Raw genomic sequence first — 20711 nt, forward strand, 5'->3', positions numbered from 1 at the left:
GATTGTCACTGGACATACTAGACTTATATTTCATAGCGGACGGAAAATTAGAAATCCTGCGTTTGGAGTTGACGAAACCATAAAACAATTTTGGATTACGTATAATATTATTTTTTTTTTATTTATATAATTACTATAACATATTTTGTTAAGTTCAGCAAATTGTCGACGCAATTTAGAATATTTTGAATAGTTAGCAACTAAACCAGTTTTTTAAAAAAGTTTAAAAGCACGGGATTTTCTATTTTTTAATTTACATAATTCTTTCGAAAACCATAAATTAGAACTAATTTTTTGAGTAACAACACACTTCGGAACATATTTTTCAAATAAATTTACAATAGTTTCATTAAAGTGAGAAGCACTAAATTCAATATTGCCACTGTAATCTGGCCAAGTTATTTTAGAAAGTTCGTAATTAATCTTCTTAAAATTAGCTTTCGCAAAGTTGAACCGAAAACAAAGGTCTTGAATTACATTTTTTTAATATTAAGTAAAAACTTTTCTAATTTTAACTTATGAATGATTTTTCCAATATACATACATATGTATACTGTTTTAAAATGGTTTAATCGATTATTTTAAATTTTATTTTTTTAATGTTGTTTAGCTTTAATTTATTTAAATTTCGTTTAAATTTCATTAATTTTTTTTAATTTTTTTAATTTATTTTAATTTTTTTTAATTTTATTTAATTTTTTTAACTATTTTTTGTTTTTGTTTTTGGAAAACATATCTTTTATTTTAATTGTGAACATATTTTGAGGCGATTATTTTTCCTTTTTTATACCGCTGAGAGCTGAAATTTTTTTATTAAGTAGTCATTAAACAAAATTTCGGGTCGAAAATAACCAATATATAACCATTTTATAACCAAAACTCAATTTTTTTCGATATGAGTGATTTATTTTATAAAAGTTTTTCCTACACCTGTATACTTACGCTTCATGTTACGTTATTTTGCATTTTAGGTGACGATATATACTTTATCGTTATATAGTACATGACACAATTAATAACGTATACGCCAGATATGACTATGAAAATCAAATTACGTATACGCAACGACAGCCAAATGAGTCAAAGTAGACGGTTATTGTACGAAATTTACATATATTATATGTGTCAAAAATATTATTTCTCAATTCCTGCAAGCAGTTTTTTTATTCTTCGATATTGCCATATTTGAAAATTTTTTAGTAGTAAAATTAAGGCAATCTTCAATAGAGAAATTTAGCTAAAATTTGTTAATGAATCGCCATTACATGCCTCCTTCAAAACATTTTTCTGCATATACTATATATGCAAACATAGTGCTTTCCATTCAAAAACCAGGGAATTCATGTTCACAAATGTGTATCTATATGCATACATACTTGTATGTATATCACATTCAGGCATATCTCACCAATAGCTAGCTACAATCTAAACAATGCATAGACAAGCCTTAATGACCACTCATTTGTGGTGAACTGCAACAATCATTAACCAGTGACCAGTACAAGCAAAAAAACAAAAATCAATAAAAGCCTTTGCCAAATGCATTTCTAATGTACAAATAATGATTGGGAAATTTCAAACGCAAAAATGTTTTTAATTAACAAGCAAAGTCAACAGGCAGAAGCCAAACAAAAGCGCACACACAAAATCATTCGGTTACGTACTCGATCCACACAAGTGGGCAAACATTTTAATGAATTTTCTGCAAACGCAATGAAGTGCTGCAAGTGAGCTGAGAGTGTATGCAGTTGAGAGTGTGTGTGTTTAGGAAAGTGGTGGGGTTGAAAACCGAAAGTGTGTGCGTAAAATGAAGTAGCATTTTGTGTGATTAGTACATTGCATTGAAACATTTACGGTTTACAGCAACTACTTGTTTACATTGATCTTTAAAGAGGTGTATTGGTGCACCATTGCGTATGAGTGATGTCATTTAAGCACTTCAGTTGCCGTATGCAAATGTAAAGCTTTAAATTGCAAATTTTACTGCAATTGCAAGTAGGTTTATCGTATGGAGGTTGGCAAGTAAAATAGTGAAGCCAAAGCTGTGTTTATTTGGAACTCAGTTGCTGGCAATGATGTGGGTTAGAGCTGATTTTATTATGTTTTGGTAAAGAGTATTATGGCTTAAAGGTTTTCGGAGTATTTTTCGAGACAAATTATATAAAAATTTACGCTTAACTGTCATAGACAAGCAGAATAACTTTGATGTTTTGCTTATTTGTCACACAACAGCTGAAAAGTTATGATTTAATTAGCCTGAAGTATGAAAATTTAAATTTCAACTAAATTTGTAGGCATTCGTAGTGACAAAAATTAACTATGTATATAGAAAATTGAATAAATATTGGCAAACAATAAAAATGACTCCACAAAATTACTAATAGAACGCACGAAACCGAATGTGGAAAAACAATTAATCGAATTTTTACAAGCACATTTGTCACAGCTGTCAATATAAGCATCTACGTATGTGTGCGTATGCAAATAAGTGTGACTGTGCAAATAAGTGTGGCTGTGCTTGCGCTTGCTAACCGCAGAGCTTATATGCGTTGATTGTCAGCTGGCCACAAATGCAAATAATATATAAATCATTGCTTGGTGGCAGGCAGGCAGCGCTGCAAATAGGCGCAAAAGCAGAAATCAAACTTTTTTTAAACAAAGTGAACAGCAAACATACACATATACATTTGCTTATGTGTATGTATATCTGTTTAAACTCAATTCGTATGTTATTTGATTAAAATTAATTTTTTTTTTTAATTTATTTTTCATGGCAGCTTGGCTAATTGTGTGCATATTGTGTGTACTGCAAGCGCAATTACTCGTGTATACAATCACTATATTTCACGTTTGTATGTGTGTAGTTAAAGATGTGTGTGGCTGCGCGCTTGAGCAGCTGTGCGGCACTAAAAACTATAGTTTATGGCATTAGCAGCAGAAAAAAACATTAAAGCGATAAAAAGTCATATGCGTGAAAGCGGCAAATATTGTCACAGCTGCAAAGGAGGTCAACACACAAGCGGAAAATAAAGCACAACAGGCGACAGTTAAATATGTGTCAGCGGTGGCACGTCTGTCACTGTTGTACAAGAATACAATATATATTATGTTGTACATACATATATACAATATTACACAAATTCATATGCTTGTATGTTTATATACGAGCGATTGCTGTTTCTGGGCGAGTCAAGAGAAAATATGTCGCAGAAGCATCTTCACTTCACTTTTCAGTTAGATTTTTTATATTTTAATGATTATATTTGAAATTTGATAATTTGTGCGAAAAACAAAAATTATTGCAGCTAAATAAATCTCTTGTAAAAATTTTCTGTTTCTGTTGCAAAACCTTTTTGTTGCTTACTACATAGCAAAAATTAAGATGTATTTACGAAATAGGCAAATTCTAGCAGAACATTTAAATTGAAAGTTAATTTTTTTTTTGTGACAAAAATTTCTGTTTCTGTCGCAAATTCTGTTTCTGCTAATGTTGTTCTACTTTCAAATACAATTGCATAAATAAATTTTCTAACAAAAAAAAAAAAAAAACAAATTCTGCTTACAATAAAAAAATTTAAATGAAATTACATTGTATATTTATTTGTGAAAAATTTTTATTCGAAAAAAAATTAAAAAATTTACAGTTTTTTTTCTTTTCTGTTGCAAAGTATTTTTGTATAAAAAATATGGCAAAACTTTAAACGGACTTTCGATATTTATTTATTGAAAAACTCAATCAGAAAATTCTATTTCCGCCGAAATTTCTGTGTCTTTCTGTTTTCAAATATGTATATATTGGATAATAAAAATTTTAATGCAATTACATGGTATATTTATTTGTTAATACTTTTTGATAGAAATTTATCTCTGTTCCTGTTGTTTTCAATTATAATTGTATATATTTGCTAAATTTCAATGCAAATTAAAAAAAAATTAAAAGTCATTTCTCATATCAAACAGAAATATACATAAATTCTTATAAGATGTTAATTGAAAATTTAAAAAATATTTGCAGGTACTAGAACTAAAGAAGTTGCCAGAAAAATTATTTCTGCTTGTTATGAAAAATTCTGTAAATAAATATTAGAGCATGAAACAGTGTTCAGAAAAATTATTTCTGTTTGTAGTCAAAAATTCTGTTTCTGTTTAAAACTAACGCAGGAAATGGAAATTTTACAAGATATTTCGTGCAGCTATATATTAACAAGTATTGTAACTAAAATTAGTGGTTAGATAAACATTTGTGTTTTAATAAAAAATTCTGTTGATATAGCAAATTCTGTTTCCGTTGTTAATTTATGATATTCACTACAATTTGTATAATAGCAAATTATTTGACAAAAATACATAATATACAAAAGTATATGGGCATAAATTGTTTTGGAAAATAGTTGAGTACGGAACAAAATTTTTTTTTTTAAATAGATTTTCTGTTTCTCTTGAAAATTCATTATCTGTTGCAAATTCAGTCGTTGCTTCGTGAAATTTCATATTTTTAAAGAAAAGTAAAATATTGCTGTTATTATTGTTGTAAATATATATTTTACTCAAAATTATTTATGTATTACATTCAAAAAGCGTTTTTCGACGGAAATGCAAAAATTTGCAAAAATTTAATTCGTACCCAATTATCATTTGGCCACGATATTTGTATTATTTTATCAGCCAAAAAGCAAAAGAAAATATTTTTCATGGCAATATGTACATATTATTTATAAACCAACATGTTGTTTACAATAAAATTCTAAAATATTTACTTGCCAAATGCGCCTTTGCATGTTGCTCATACGCCCCGCACTACCTCAAGGCAGGCAGGAATTCGCATAAATTTCGCTAAAGCTTTTATTATAAATGCAATGAATTAAATGTCTCCATTATCTTAGTGACAGCTAAATAATGCGGCAAATTAAGTGCATAAATTTGCAGAGATTAACAGCAAACGAAGCGTATGCTAATGGTGGCAGGCAAAATACTGCGAAAATTAATTGAAAAAAATAAATAAATAATTGAAAAAACATTTGCAAAAAATGTACAAAATATGCGCCAAAACAGTCGTGAAAATGTTGAAAATGCCAAAATTTAGCTTTGAAATAATAATTCAATTTCTCTGACACTGAATTAAATCCTTTTTTCTTAAGAAATTTTAGCCGCCGTGCAAGATTTTCTTACAAAATTTTGCACTTATAAAAAATTATTATTTAAAAATTTCAGCAAATAAACGCCGCAGTTATTCAGATTTCTGCTGTAGTTCATTTCTGTTTGTTTTGTCTACATGAGATTCATTTCACATCGCACCGCGTCGCCTTCAAACGTCCGCCGAACGTATGAGTAAGCGTACGTCGCACACACGCTGTTGCTCTAGTTGTTGTTGCAGCAAGTAGCGCGTGCTTTTTTGCCGGTTATTAGTCACTTGCCGGTACGCTGCAGCCCAGCCCGCAAGCAAATTAATCTGCTAAATCATATGAAATGTGTATACAATATATGTTTTACTATATACATACAAATACATAAGTACATATCTATGTCTATGCAATGAAATAAGCAGCATTGCAGAGCAGATGTGCGCCAACAGAAATTAATCATCACCACAGCCGCCTCGGTCGTTGGCAACTTGCCCAGCATGTCACAAATAATTTCGAGAATGTGCACAGGTAGCTGGGGAGATAGTCGCGTTGGACGGCATATTAACACGGCATACATGCGTTGAGGGTGTCGGTGGCGGCGGGACTTGGTGCGACACCTGCCTGTGGTCCATATTGTGACAAATCGGAGTGCTATGTGTGTGGCAGCACAGCCGCAGCTAATGCGTTGCCACTTAATTAATGTCTGTGCCGAATGAAAGTATGCATATACAAATATAGACACACACGCATCTCTGTCACCCCAGCGCTTTGCGGTTGGCGCGGTTGCATGTGTGCTCTCCGATTTCAATGATGTTGCCAAAAACGGCGCTGCGCTGTTGACACCGTGTGCCCGTTTCGGTTGATTGACGGTGATTGAATAGTTTCAAAGCAGATAGGGGCAGTGTAGTTTTGAAGCGCGTTCGTATTTTTCAAACTAAAAATGCTGCTTTTTGCTGAAAAGAATAAAGGTTACCACGTTTTAAAAAAATTTCATTATATATTTCTATGGTTATTTTACGGTGAAAACCCAGACAGCTTAAAATAAGAAAAAATTAAATTCGTCTCTTAATATTGAAACTTAGAGAGGTTGCCACTTGTTTGAAAAATAAAACAGTTTCAATGCATTTTTTGGTTTATTGTGAGGTGGAATAGCCAAATAGCTTAAAACAATATAGGTATAAAAAAGATTGCCACCTATTCAAATATTTAAAAAAAAATTTTAAATTTAAAATTAAAAAAAATTAATTTTTTTAATTATTTCAAAAACTGGTTAAGTTTAAATTACACCAAACAAAAAAATATTTCATAATTTAAAAAAAAATCAAAAATTTAAAATTAAAAAAAAATTATTTTTTTCATTTTTTTAATAAATTTTTTTTTGATTTTAAATGTTTAGAATTTTTTTTAAATTTTGAATTTTTTTTTGTTCGGTTTAATATTCAAACCGAACCAGTTCAAGTATTTCTTTTTTGTGGTCGGTCAAATTTTAATCCTTATTCCTAAAAAACAGAAGAAGAATTTCATTTTTGAAAATTTTTAAAAATTAAGTAGTTAAATATTTTGTTATTTTTTAATGTTAAGTGTAACACTCAGGTAGTTCAAAAGCGAAGAGGTTGCCACTTGGTTTTAATATTTTTTTATTGTACTCTGGAATTCTCCGATGGTGTAAACTGAAAAGTTTGTACATAGGTTAAGTAAGATGCACCGTGTTCAAAAATTTTAGGCTTAAAAATTTCTAAAAGGAAAACTAACTTTTTTAAGAGAAATAATTATGTTCAGAATACATTTTGCACAGGGTTGCCATGCGTGTGAAAAATTCAAATCAATGTCGGTATCAAATGAGAGGTATTTGAGAATTCCGAAAAAAACAGTTCACAAAAAACATAAAATTTTTTACGTAGGGTTGCCATGTGTGCGAAAAATTCAAATGCAATATCGGTGCCAAACGATTTGGGAACATTGGGAAATCTTAAAAAAACAACATAGTTAACAAAAAAAATTAAGTTTCAAATGGGGTTGCCATATGTGTGAAAAATTTGTATAGCACAATATTGTTATCAAATTGATAGGTATTTGAGAATTCTACAAAAAAGAGAAATAATTCACATAAAACATAAAAAAATTTTGTGCAGGGTTGTCATCTGTGTGAAAAATATGTATAGCACAATATTGGTATCAAACGAAATGTAATTGGGAAATCTTAACAAAAAAAATTGTGAGAACATTTATTTAAAATAATTATTTCATGAAAATAACTTTCGACACTACAATTATTTTTGACATATTTTCTTTAAATATTTTTAAGTTTTGAGATGCTAAAATATTTATATTTATTAAAAATCAATAGAAACAAAAATTTTCCATGCCACTCCGTAAGACTCAAGGGCTTTCCAGTACTTTATTCCATATAATCTTATGTCACAACTGTAATTTTTTTTTCTTTGCCTTCATTCACACCCAATTAAAAGTTGGGCACTTTTTACTCGCTGACAGCCACTTAAATTTCAATCATGAATAACTAAAATTAATTGTTGAGCCATTTAATTAAACACAAAGTACTTATTACTAACGTGTAGTATTTAGTAGCATACTTTACGGCGACTTGAAAGCGAAAGTTTGGCAGTATCAGCAAACAATATGCTAAGTAATACGTCGCTGTCACACACACACACATACATATAATGCACATGCACACTTAAACACATGTAACTGAAAAGTAACAAAAAGCAACAATAACAAAGTGAAAGGAGGAAACTTTTAAGCGCATGAAAGTCGAAAAGTTCGCGAACGAGAAGGAAAAATTAAAATAAACGCAAAGCGGGAAAGTGCAGGAAGGTATTATGCACATGAAAAGTAACAACACAAAAAAGAAACACAAACAAAAAGCCATGTGCACATATAGGAGACAAAATTTCGAAATTCTGAGTGATTTTTTTTTTTTTGCGTTGTTTATTATATTTTCTTAAGCAAAAGTATTTATGCCCTTATGTATAAAGACAAGTATAAAAAAATAGAAAATTTAAGTGCCTTTTTGACTGGCTGACGCATGAAAAGTATCCTTACTAAAACAGTAAACGTCAAGCACCCAGTCGCTATGGGCGTAAGCAGCATGCATGTGGTGGTGGTGTTGGTGTGGCTGTCAAGCAAGTGAGCAGCAAAAGTTAGTGAGTAAATTTTTAATTAATTGTAAAAGTTTCGTTGAACATGAAAAGCTCATAAAAATTCTGCTTAATTTACATTGCATCCAGCGCCAACGACTATGCAACTATGCAATAAACTGCAGGCGAAATTCTAGGTCATGTTGGGTCAGTGTGAAAGTGCATAAAAGAGCAGTGATATATGTAGTGAAAATATTAGTCAAAAGCAAAGAAACCAAAAAAAGCACGACAAAAGGAAAGGAAAATGCAAGGAAATAAAGTGGTTGAGGAGGTAATTTGCGAGTTTTTGAAAAAGCAAAAAGTAAAACTAGAGAATGTCGTTTAAGACAAAGGTAGGAAATTGCCTATAAGATTTGGAAAACTAATAATTCACGTGGAAATTTTTGATACAAAAGTGAAAAAGTTTGATTGCTTTGTTTTGTGTTTTAGGAAGTTCTGAAATTTGTAATTCTTGCAAGCTGCCTTCAAGTTTTTGTTCGGTATTGGAGAAAGCTGAGTGATTTGCCGCATATAATCTACTACTTTATCAATAAAAAACAAAAAATCGTCACCTTCAGCTGCAACGAAGCTTAATATAGATCTTCACTGGAGTATTTCTCATAGCATATGAAGAAAAACATTAACTTCGGTTGCATACCCTCTACAAAGAAAAAAAATTCCCTTACAAGTAATTGATTTTATTCGGTCGATTTGTATGGCAGCTATCGTAGTCCGATCTGAGAAATTTCTTCGATGTCTGTATTATTGCCTTAGGTAATAATCTATGCCAAATTTCGTGAAGATAGCTCATCAAAAGAAAAAGTTTCTCATACAAAAACTTAATTCCGAATGCTTAGTTTGTATGCCAGCTTTCTGCTATAGTTGGCCGATTTCTTCGGAAATTACATTTTTGCCTTAGGTAATAGTCTATACCAAATTTCGTGAAGATAGCTGATCAAATGAAAAACCTTTTCATATAAAAATTTAATTCCGAACGTTCGGTTAGTATGACAGCTACATGCTACAATTGTCCGATCTGAACAATTTCTTTGAAAAATATAGCGATGCTATACAGAATTACTTATGTAAAATTTTGTGAAGATATCTTCTCAACTGAAAAAGTTTTTCATAGAAGGACTTGATTTTGATGGGTCAGTTTATATGGCAGCCATATGTTATTGTAGTCCGATCTAAACAATTTCTACGTAAATTGCATTATTCTCTTAGATAATAATCCATGACAAATTTCGTGAAGATAGCTCGTCAAATAAATAAATTTTGATGGGTCACTTCACATGACCACTAATTGCTATAGAGGTCCGATATCAGCGGTTCCGTTCAATTAGCAGGCCCTTGAGAAGAAAAGGACTTACACAAAGTTTCAAATCCATATCAACAAAATCTCAGGGACTACATCGCAGTCGAAATTGCACTACCTTATATTAATGAGCTAAGTTTAATAGCGGAAGATCTCCCACAGTCTGGACTAACAAAATTCCTCAATAGAAATTTTGAAGTCTGAAGGCAATCTTCTTAAAAATATTTTATATTAAGGCAGTTGAGAATTACAAATGAAATCGAATGAAAAAAATAAAAATCGAACGAAAAGAAATAAAATCGAATTGAATCTAGTTTATCTACTATAATATTGATATTTTTTCTATAATAGAAAATTACATATTTTTTTCATAAATAAATATGTCGCATATATGTATGTGGTATCATATTATGTATACTCTGAAAACATATAAAATATGTAATAATACCAGCGGTTCTGACAAATGAGCAGCTACTTAAGAAAAAAAGGTCATATGGAAAATTTCTGATCCATATATCAAAAACTCAGGTTGTATTTATGAAATTCTGGAGTGGAAATTTATTATAAACCGGTTGAGAATTACAAATGAAATGGAATGAAAAAGAGAAAAATCTACAGAGAAATAAAATCGAATAAAGGCTAATATATCTACTATAATATTAATATTTTCTTCTATTTAACTTTTTGTTTTAATATTTTATTAAATATTTTCCAAATGAAAAATATATATCAAACTGCAAAATCAAATCACACTTCGCTTTTTAGACACTTTCTTTTATGCAACGCACATTTCCATCCCATTGACGCTGGTAGAGCATGAAACTTCATCACACTGCATATATATGTATATAGTATACATGAAATTAATTTAATCCCCACCTCGCATGCTGTCAACACACATAAGCTGCTCTTGCAAGAATATTCCTGCTCATTGTTGTCACACATTTGTGACGCTTAACTTTTATTAGAGTTGACTTTAACGAGCTAAGAAGCCAAGGATATTCAACATTTACCTCAATAAAACTGTCATGTGGCGCATACCGGCTGGAGCTGCCACACACATGTGCAACTATATAGATTTTAATGCCATAACGGCCACTCATGCCCGCTTGTAATGCAATTTTACACTTTTGGCCACTAAAGCGCATAAAAATATGCCATGAAATATAAAATTATATAGTAAAAGTGAAAAAATCACTTGCAATAGCGGCAATGGCAAGTGACTACTGGCCTGACTACGAGAATGTATAAAGTATTCCCCCAGCGGCTAGAGCTTGATAATGCAGGCAACTTGCGACTGTTACAAGCAGATGTTGCGCTTCGGGCTTATATGACTGTAGAGAAGAACTTTGCGATGAAGAGTGATCAAAAAGAAGTCGCATATATACAAAGAAGTCCTATATATACATTTAGGTGCGCTTACTTGCAGTTAAAAGCGGATGGTGTGTGTACTTATGCACTCATATACAGACTTTTATTACAGTCTCTTCTTATTTTGTGCTTACTGCAACATGTCACTGGGTCAGTGATGTTTTTGTGTCAATTCTGATTAAATATTCTGGAAGTAACTTTAGTTTAAATGAATTCGAAAGTCGAAAGGATATGAGAAAGGTAAGGAATGTCGAGCGAGTGCCAAAGAGGGACATACGTGAGAAGTCAGTTGTTATCGCCGCAACTTAGAAATGAGTTTCAAATGTTCCAAGTGGTTAAAATTTTTTGACAAGCTGGCGTTACATACATAAGTGTAGTTACAGGTAAACTTTATTCTAAAATCGTATAAAATTTTTCAGTATCCAGCAGTTTAAATTTTAAGCAGTTTTTGAGAGAGGTAGGGACCTCAGAAATGCTTTGTAGAAGTAAAACAATTTTGAAATCAAAATTGTATGTTGTTGTTGTTTTTGTAGCAGGAGAAAACATTTTCGAAGCAATTTTGAGAAATTGTGCCGAGTTGACAGATCTTTAACGGTTAAATACCTGGGTTTGTACCGGTTACTTATACCCGATTGACGTGGAAACAAGAATTTTATTTGAAACAAATTTTAAACCAAAAAAATTATGTTTTTGTTATTGTTGTTGTAAAAGCAAAGAAATATTTTCGAGCCATTCCGAGAAAGCGTGTTGTGTTTTCAGACCTTTACCGATTAAAAACCCGGGTTTGTTCCCGTTACTTATACCCGATTTACGTGGGAAGAAGAATTTAAAATTTTTGTCCAGTTTCTTCAATTCTTCAATTCAAATTCAATTCTTAAATTTAAACAAATTTCATTCCTTATCTAATTTTTGGTTTATCTCATTTTAATTTTTCTATGATTTTTAAACCACTAAAAACTGAATTTCTTATTAAAATTTATATATTTCTTAGAACATATAAAAAACAAAAAAAAAAAAACATTCTTACTAAAAAATTTTCACTCATTTTGCCGCTTTTACATTTTTTTATTTCTAACCGTAGCAACCGATTCACGTTACCGCGTGTGCTACATGACGTATACGTAACACAAAACAGAGCCATCACAAGCAGACAAATGAAATTTCACAAAGGTCACTACGCGCGTTACTCATACGCTACGGTGTACTCTAGAGTAATTCGCCTGTTGTGGCAGCGCTATTGGCTGTTTCTGCTCACATTCGCTTGTTGCTGTTGTTGCTAGCAATTTCTTCTCGTTATTGCGCTGTGTATATGCTTAGTGGGAAATTTTTCAATTTCAACTTGAGAAAAATTGCAATTCTCCAATGTACTACTGCTGGCGGTGGCGAGTGGCGAACATAGAAACATATTTTTAACTTTTGCTGAAAGTAGCATGTAAGAAAAAAGTTTGCTAGCAACAGCAAAAGAAATGGTTAAAGCGCATTGCTGGAAAAACTAGCATATTTTCGAGCGTGGCTGGCGAGGCAAAGCATGAAATGTTTATTTGGAAATGGCAGAAATTAAAAAAAAAAACTTGAAAAAAATAATAGCGAAATAGTTATGGTAGAACTAAGCATGCCAGGCTGCGTTGCGAAACGCGAGCAGCGGAATTGCGTGCAAAACAAAATGGAAACAAGTAAGGAAGGGCTAAGTTCGGGTGTCACCGAACATTTTATACTCTCGCATGGTAAAGTGATAATCGAGATTTCATTATCCGTCATTTACATATTTTTCAAATACCGTTTTGTGTAAAGTTTTATTAGACAAAAGGCATGATGGAATTCAAAATAGCTTTATATTGGAAGAAGGCGTGGTTGTGAACCGATTTCAGCCATATTTCGTACATGTCATCAAATAAAAAACATTATATAAATAATTTCATTGAAATCGGTCTAAGCTCCTAGATATGCTTCTTGGTCCATAAGTGGGCGGCGCCACGCCCATTTTCAATTTTTAAAAAAAGCCTGGGGGCAGCTTCCTTCTGCCACTTCTTCCGTAAAATTTAGTGTTTCTGACGTTTTTTATGAGTCGGTTAACGCACTTTTAGTGATTTTGAACATAATCTTTGTATGGGAGGTGGGCGTGGTTATTATCCGATTTCTTCCATTTTTGAACTGTATATAGAAATACCTGAAGAAAACGACTCTGTAGAGTTTGGTTGACATAGCTATAATAGTTTCCGAGATATGTACAAAAAACTTAGTAGGGGGCGGGGCCACGCCCACTTTTCCAAAAAAATTACTTCCAAATATGTTCCTCCCTAATGCGATCCTTTGTGCCAAATTTCACTTTAATATCTTTATTTATGGCTTAGTTATGACACTTTATAGGGTTTCGGTTTCCGCCATTTTGTGGGCGTGGCAGTGGGCCGATTTTGCCCATCTTCGAACTTAACCTTCTTATGGAGCCAAGGAATACGTGTACCAAGTTTCATCATGATATCTCAATTTTTACTCAAGTTACAGCTTGCAAACGGACGGACAGACGGACGGACAGACAGACATCCGGATTTCGACTCTACTCGTCGCCCTGATCACTTTGGTATATATAACCCTATATCTGACTCTTTTAGTTTTAGGACTTACAAACAACCGTTATGTGAACAAAACTATAATACTCTCGTTAGCAACATTGTTGCGAGAGTATAAAAACAAAAAAAAAACAAAATGGAATGAGTATGAAGCTCTTTTTATTTACTTCACTGATGCTTTTGAAACAATTTCATAGTTAAAAGTGTTTGCTTTGCAAAACAAAAGAGAGTTGCAATTTTGCAAATGACAGCTATGAAGATTTGAAAAGGAAAGTATTTCGATAAAACAAAAAATAAATTGTGTTTAAAAAACTATATTTGTTGGTGGATAAATCGCATAAATGTTTGTATAAAATAGCTGTCAGCATTTGCTTTCATTCTGAGTTGCGTATTGCTTTTCCACTTTAATTTCCATTGATGGTTCGCATTCATTGTGCAAAGCAAACCTTTTATGCTGAAACAATGTAGGTTTCGTAATAATTTCGATTAGTTTTCGTCATAGATTTGCAAAAAACTGCTGCCTTTTGTTGCTTTCATCAATTTTTGGTGTTATTTTTTGGTCGTGTTATAAACAATGTGAGTCCTTGGAGTGTTCAGCGCAATGAAGTATGACTTTTCGGTTTTTCGTTATTGAAAATGTTAAAAGGAAGCGCTAGAACGAAAAAGCTTTGACCTCATTACTTCTTTGGTATTATAAAACTTGGCCAGTTACATCTACCCTTAGCGAGGTCATGCCTGTTGTACATCCCAAGTGCAGATAGGTTGCTATATAATACATCCTTCCAATGGCTGCGAGGGCGCTCTTTCTTCGGTTTTCCACCCATGGGTCTCGAGTCGGTAGAATTGCTTTTCAATTGCTTAGAGATCGCAAAGTAGCACCAGTTGGCAAGTGCGCTTGACCACCAGGTACAAATTAATGGTGAAATATATTCTCGTTCCGAGATTAGCATTAAACGACCTTAACTTTTTTAAAGCTACCAACAGTGATGTAGTTCCGAAAATGAGAAGAATATTTGGGTGCGGCCTCCAGATACTTGATTCTGGGCCAAACACTTTCGTTTCTTTCTCTAAGAAAAGGCGTTGGCGGCTTAACGACAGAGCCTACGATGTCAATATCAGTAGCAAAATACTTTTAGAGTAGACAGGACCACTACGGTTCAGATTAACAGCACGTATCACTTTTTCCAGCATTATATTGAAAAATATGCAAAGAAGTCTAAAACTTCCTCTTTTATCGAACGATTTAGAGAGGTTCTTTTTGATTTTGATGGAACTGACGGTTTTGCTCAACGTCATTCAACATAACCGAATGATATCAAATTTAGGCATAGCGTCAAATAGGCAGTTCCTATTGGTGCCGTTGAAAGCGACTTTGAAATCGAAATAAGGTGATGGGTGCCGATCTGTTCCTCACAGTGTCAGTAGTTTCCTGCAAGACTCGATTAATGCGAAAATCTGGTTTAAGTTAGATTTGTCAGGTCTAAAGCAACATTGACTCGGCTATAACTGCGTAAGCGGTGTATACGCCAGTCTTCTCCTTTACTGGCTTATACACCGCCAAGAAAGCCACACTGAAAAGACCCAATCAGTATATTTACAATGGGCTTAAGTCCTCAAAACAGTACTGAAAGCAGAAATGTTCACAGACTGCGGTGTATCCCTTCTTGTGTATAAAACAGAGTACATTCATATTCCAATCTTAAGGCAGCGGTACGAAGAGAACGGGATGTTGGAGTCCTTTTTTTGAGCAGATTTGAGAGCCGAATATGGTAATAATAATAAGCTTTGGCTGCCTGGTTAAAAATAAGCAGAAAAGCTGAAAAATGCACTGTTTTCCAAACTGTTGTACTGAACTAATTTCAGTTTGGTTGTATATGTGGCTGAGCAGACTTGTTAGGAGTATAAAAACACTACTTTTCAATTATTGCAGTGAATTTATAAATATACTTAAGCACATATAAATTTCCTAGTATTTATTTCAGCCTTACCTTAGCTACATCCAAGCAGCACACTTATCTAATGAGCGCGCATTGTTCATTTTTATTAGAAAAGTTACACTGATATATACTTACAGACTACTTTCAAACATATACACACCTTTCCATATATTTCTCAGCTTACGATGAAATTTGCTGCCTTTGCTGGCTCGACTTGATTTTCTACTCAATTCTGTGAACGCTGCTATTTTCAACCGCATTAGAAAGTGCGTTGCCGGATTTAGCTTGCACAGCTAGTGCATACAAGTGTCCACACATACATATATGTCGGTATGTATGTTTGTGTGAATTAAGGCAAAGGGTTGCGCTCACAGGCTAGCCACGCTGACGTGAAAATCTACGAAAATTGCGTGCACTTGCAAATTATAATGGTGATGAGTGTGATGATAATGAGACAAAGCGAACAAAGTGCAAGCAACCGCAAACGCACACACACACACACATACGTAAACGTGCTGACTTTCATTTAGAAGCAAGCGCAACTGTAAATCAACATTTAGCTGGCGTGAAAATGGTGGAAATAAGATAGCAAATGTAAAATGCAGTAAATTTGCTGGGTGAGCAGGTGGGCGTGGCTAGGAAAAGGCACTGGTGCGGATTTGCCGCTTTACAGCTTTACGAAAGCCAACGCTGCAGTCGTATACATACATATACATTTCTAATCAGTTACACACATACTTTAACATAAGTATGTGCGTTTGTGTGCCAGTTGCTGCTTAAGCAAACCACGCTGTGCTGCTTGGCTAAAACGCTTTGCCACAAAATTAAGCTAAAGCAGCAGCGAATGCAGTCGTAAATTGCGCTTAAATTACCAAAAGCAACCGCAAGTGTGTGTGTATATATATATGTATATATGTATATATAGTATATAGACTGTGAGTGTGTTCCTTTCACTCTGCGCTCGCTTTTGCCAGCGTGTGCGCGCTTCAAAAACGGCAAAATTAATTTCTGATTTAACGCGCTGCAGCAAAAGCGAAACTTTACTTGTGCACGGCGCTTTGGTGCGCAGCATTTTTTCTATGCTGAAATATTTAATTTAATTTATTGCGAGCGCATAATCAGCGAAAGCGAAAACGCTGCAGGAATTTTCATTAAAAGCGTGGTATGGTGTTGTTAAGGGAACGGTCCATGTATTATATTTCACAGGCAAAAATATTTGAAAATGTTTATAAACTGGGCAAGGAAAGGCATTTTTGTGTAGATAGTGTGTCCTTTGGGATTTTCAAAATTTTTTATGACGTTTGAAAAAACAAAATTATATGAAATAATTCTTTTATCTTGCAAATGAAGCGGAGAAATTAAGAATGAAAAAATAATGGAAATTTTTAATAAATTAAATTAAATTTAAAAATATGTGTATATTTTTAGAATAAATATTTATCTTTAAAAATTGATAAAAAAAATTAAAAAAAAAGAAAATTAAAAAAAAACACGTGTATGATGATAATAAAAACATTTATTAAAAAACGGAAGGCATACGAAATATTTAAATTTTTTTGTTTGCTAGAATTTTTTTTATTTTTTTTTTTGTAAATAGTGAAAAATTTTGCTTTATTCCAAAAATTAACCAAAACAGATTTTAAGTAGAAAAATTGTTAAAAAAATATTTATTTATTTATGTTAAAAACAATTGAAAAAAAACTATTTAAAAATAAATATTTGGTTAGAAATTTGATAAAAAATATTTATTTAAAGATTTAAAAATAAAATTAAAAAAAAATATAAAAACATAAATATTTGGTTAGAAAATTTATAAAAAAAATGAATATATTAATGTTAAAAAAATACTGTAAAAAAAATATTTGAAAATAAATATATGGTTAGAAAATTGATAAAAAATATTTATTTATTAAAAATAAAAAAATTTGAAAAGAAAACTTCAAAATAAGTATTTGGTTAGAAAATTTATTTAAAAAAATGTTTATTTATTAATGTTAAAAAAATTATAAAAAAGAATATTTTGAAATGTATATTTGGTTCGAAAATGGGAAAAATTTATTTATTATATTAAAAAAAAAATAAAAAAAAAATTTATAAAAATTTTTGGTTAGAAAATTTACAAAAATATGTATTTAGTAATATTAAAAAAAAATAATAAATAATAAAAAATATTAAAAATAAATATTTGGTTAATAAATTGATAAAAAAATATTTGTTTATAAATACTAATATTTTTTTTAAATTACACATGTTAGTTTAATTTATTATTTTTTAATTAAATAAATTTAATTCTTTTAAAATGAAAAAAATTTAATTATAAACAATATTAAAAACTATACATTTTTAATCAAAACAGTCATCTAGCATTTATCAATTTTTCCACAAATTTTCGAAAATATTTAAATTATTTAATATAACTCTACCAGAGTATTATTTTTTTAATAAAATCTTTGAACTTTTCAAAATAAGGCTTTTTTCTTTTATAATTATGCATTTTTAAGAATATAACAATAATAAATATAAAATGAAAATAAGTTTAAGAATTCAAAATTTAGTAATTATTCTAAACCATTTTATTTTATTTTATTAAAATTGATACAAAAAAAAAATAAAAAATATTTAATAAAATTATTATATATAAAAAATTCAAAGAAATAACTTTTTATTTTATTTTTTTTTATTTATCGTCTATTTGTAGGATTACGAAGATAATAAAAAATAGTTGCAAGAATATTTTTTATTAAAAAAATTTAGAATGTTTCCAAATTAATTAATTTTATTTAATTTCAATTCAATAAGTCGAAGTTATTTTTCAGATATATAGCGGTGAAGCTGTGGAGTCTAAAGTTGTATGCGAATTTTTGTAAATGAAATATAGATTTTTTCACTTAGCCTTATTTACTGCATAATTCTCAAAACCTTCACACAGTAAATTGTCATATTTTAAATACTCTGCAAACATTTATATAATATCTTATCTAGCCTTAACATTCTCTTACTTTTCCATTTAAATTTTCAACGTCTAATTAATTAAACATTCTCCGTCACTTCAAGTTCGTTGAACTGCATTCAATTCCGCAGCTGGGTGGCGCTTCCGCCACTCTTCACCAGCCGTAGTAGCTGGTAACTGACCTAAATGTCGCACAGAATGACTTGCCCCACCCACAATCCAATTATTTGCATTGTCTTAACCGAGCAAAGCAAACACTGTCGTCGCTTCGGCTTTCTGTGAATAATTTGCGTAATTCTTCACTCTTTCTAATTTGTCGCCATCCTTGGCGATGTTTTGCTTTCGGCGCAATTTCTTCAGCCACCACTTGGCTCTGCTCATTTCTTGGCTACACTCACACTCACGCCCTTTGTAATACATTTTTAATTGTGCGCTTTGACCGAGCGCGCTTGAGCTGGCGGGCGCTTAATTAATTTATTCTTATTCATTCAATATGCGGCATACACTTAAGCTCTCAACACACTCTGTATTTGACCTACAGCTCATTCATTTTGCCTCCCTCTTGCTCTTTCTTGCAGGTCGCACCCACGACGCATCTTATGCGCTCTTCCACATCGGCCAGCAGGCCACGGCGGGCGTCAAACAATTCGCTGAAACTGGCAAAAGTGATTTGCTGGACAGCATTGTGGGCGAGCAGCAACAACAACAGATGCACTATCAACAGTTACAACAGCAACAAAACGCCGCAAACGGAAATTCATTTGCAGGCTTTGTGCCAACGGCGAGCGCAGTGCGGGGTGGCGCTGGCGCTGGCGCTGGTGAACGCAGCGTTTTCGACGAGTTCAACATACCGGCTGTGTTGGTGGGCGACGGCCGGCAGGAGACGAAATTCTTTGTCGACAGCAATCACAGTATGGTGTCGCTAATGACGCGCATTGTGCCATCGCCCGATTGGTTTATCGGCGTCGATTCGTTTCAGGTGAGTGGCATGGCGTAATAGACATGTTTCTAGCAAAACCTCGCCGGCACAGACTATGCGGGCTAGTATAAGTAAGTAATGGCAAATGAGGTAAATTAAATGGCAGCTCGTGAAGTGGTGCGAGTTGTAGAGCATAGCTGACAGCCGGCGGCATTAAAGGGCTTTTTGGTAAATTAAGTATAGTTAATGGACAATGGCAGACAAAGGGGATTTACATAGATTAATGTGCTAAGCGAAAATGAAAGTTCTCTCTACAACTTCCCTTAGAAATGTAGAATATTTGCATAGAAAATTTTAATTATGATTTATTGCTTCTTCAAGAGCAAAAGCACAGTGATTCTTTATATCAATATGGAAAGGAACTAGCTAGATGAGAACTCCACCTAAACTGGTTTTCCGGTCATTTGACGGAATAAAAAATATTGCCAAATAGAGATAAAGCAGTTAGACATAACTAAACCATTAACTTTGATATGAAAGCTGAAGGGAAGTTTACGTCCTTCAATTTGAATAGCCAATATTTCAGTACGGGAAAGCAAGCACTGAAGTTCTTTCGTAGTTATGTAAGCTTCCATGGATGTTGTATATACTACGCTAGCTTCCAAAAATAAAAATATTATAAGGATGTTTGAAAATAATATAACTATTCTTCTAGTCAGTCTCTTGAAAGTATGCATTTTTGAGGGACACATATATCTGTTACCCTCCGAAAGCTTCTCTAAAAAGAGTTTAGTAAATGAGTAGGCGAACAAAGGTGGGACCTTAGGCCTCAGACCGTAAGATCCGCTGAGAGGTTCTCTGGAGTTATTTTGGTAGATGAGTGGGCGAACGGTGGCAAGATCTCTCTGAATAGATTGAGCTTATGAAACCTTTAAAATTGATTGAACGGTAAGAATGTTTTTTTTTTTTGCTTGTTGGAGGTTATCCTTACTCTGAAATTACCTTTGACTTTTGAAAATTCTACTTAGTAGAGAATAACAGGTCAGTAGATGAACGGAAACGAAAACCCTGCACGTAGATGGAATTTGTGGAATGTCGGAACTCACTTAACTTCTTTCAAAAACTTTCTGAATACAGAAGGTGGAGCTCATTGATTTTCTGAAGTGCGGTTGAAACTATGAAAGTCAAAGGAGTCTTGTAGAGCAGTAGGCGAACGAAGAATAGATGTAGTTTATGAAACCTGCAAAGTTAGCTGAGCAGCTGAACGGAAAGGGACTCTTCGGCTTGATGGAGTTTATGGAAACTCTAAATTTTCTGAGACTTTCTGAAAAGAATAAAATAGTATATCAGTAGACGAACGGAAAGAAGTACTCTCTGTATAGATTTAAT

At 32.4% G+C, this 20711-nt stretch overlaps 1 protein-coding gene across 1 annotated transcript in view; it reads left to right on the plus strand.

The window, feature by feature from the left end:
- Nucleotides 1-20711, plus strand: part of LOC126755554 (spondin-1) — a 178590-nt gene that overhangs the window by 128136 nt on the left and 29743 nt on the right. Inside the window, exon 2 of the mRNA XM_050468210.1 lies at nucleotides 18982-19382. Within this exon, the coding sequence (XP_050324167.1) occupies nucleotides 18982-19382 (401 nt within the window). The remainder of the gene's footprint in view (nucleotides 1-18981; nucleotides 19383-20711) is intronic.

Source organism: Bactrocera neohumeralis, chromosome 4, assembly GCF_024586455.1.
Source record: "Bactrocera neohumeralis isolate Rockhampton chromosome 4, APGP_CSIRO_Bneo_wtdbg2-racon-allhic-juicebox.fasta_v2, whole genome shotgun sequence".
Taxonomy (NCBI): Eukaryota; Metazoa; Arthropoda; class Insecta; order Diptera; family Tephritidae; genus Bactrocera; species Bactrocera neohumeralis.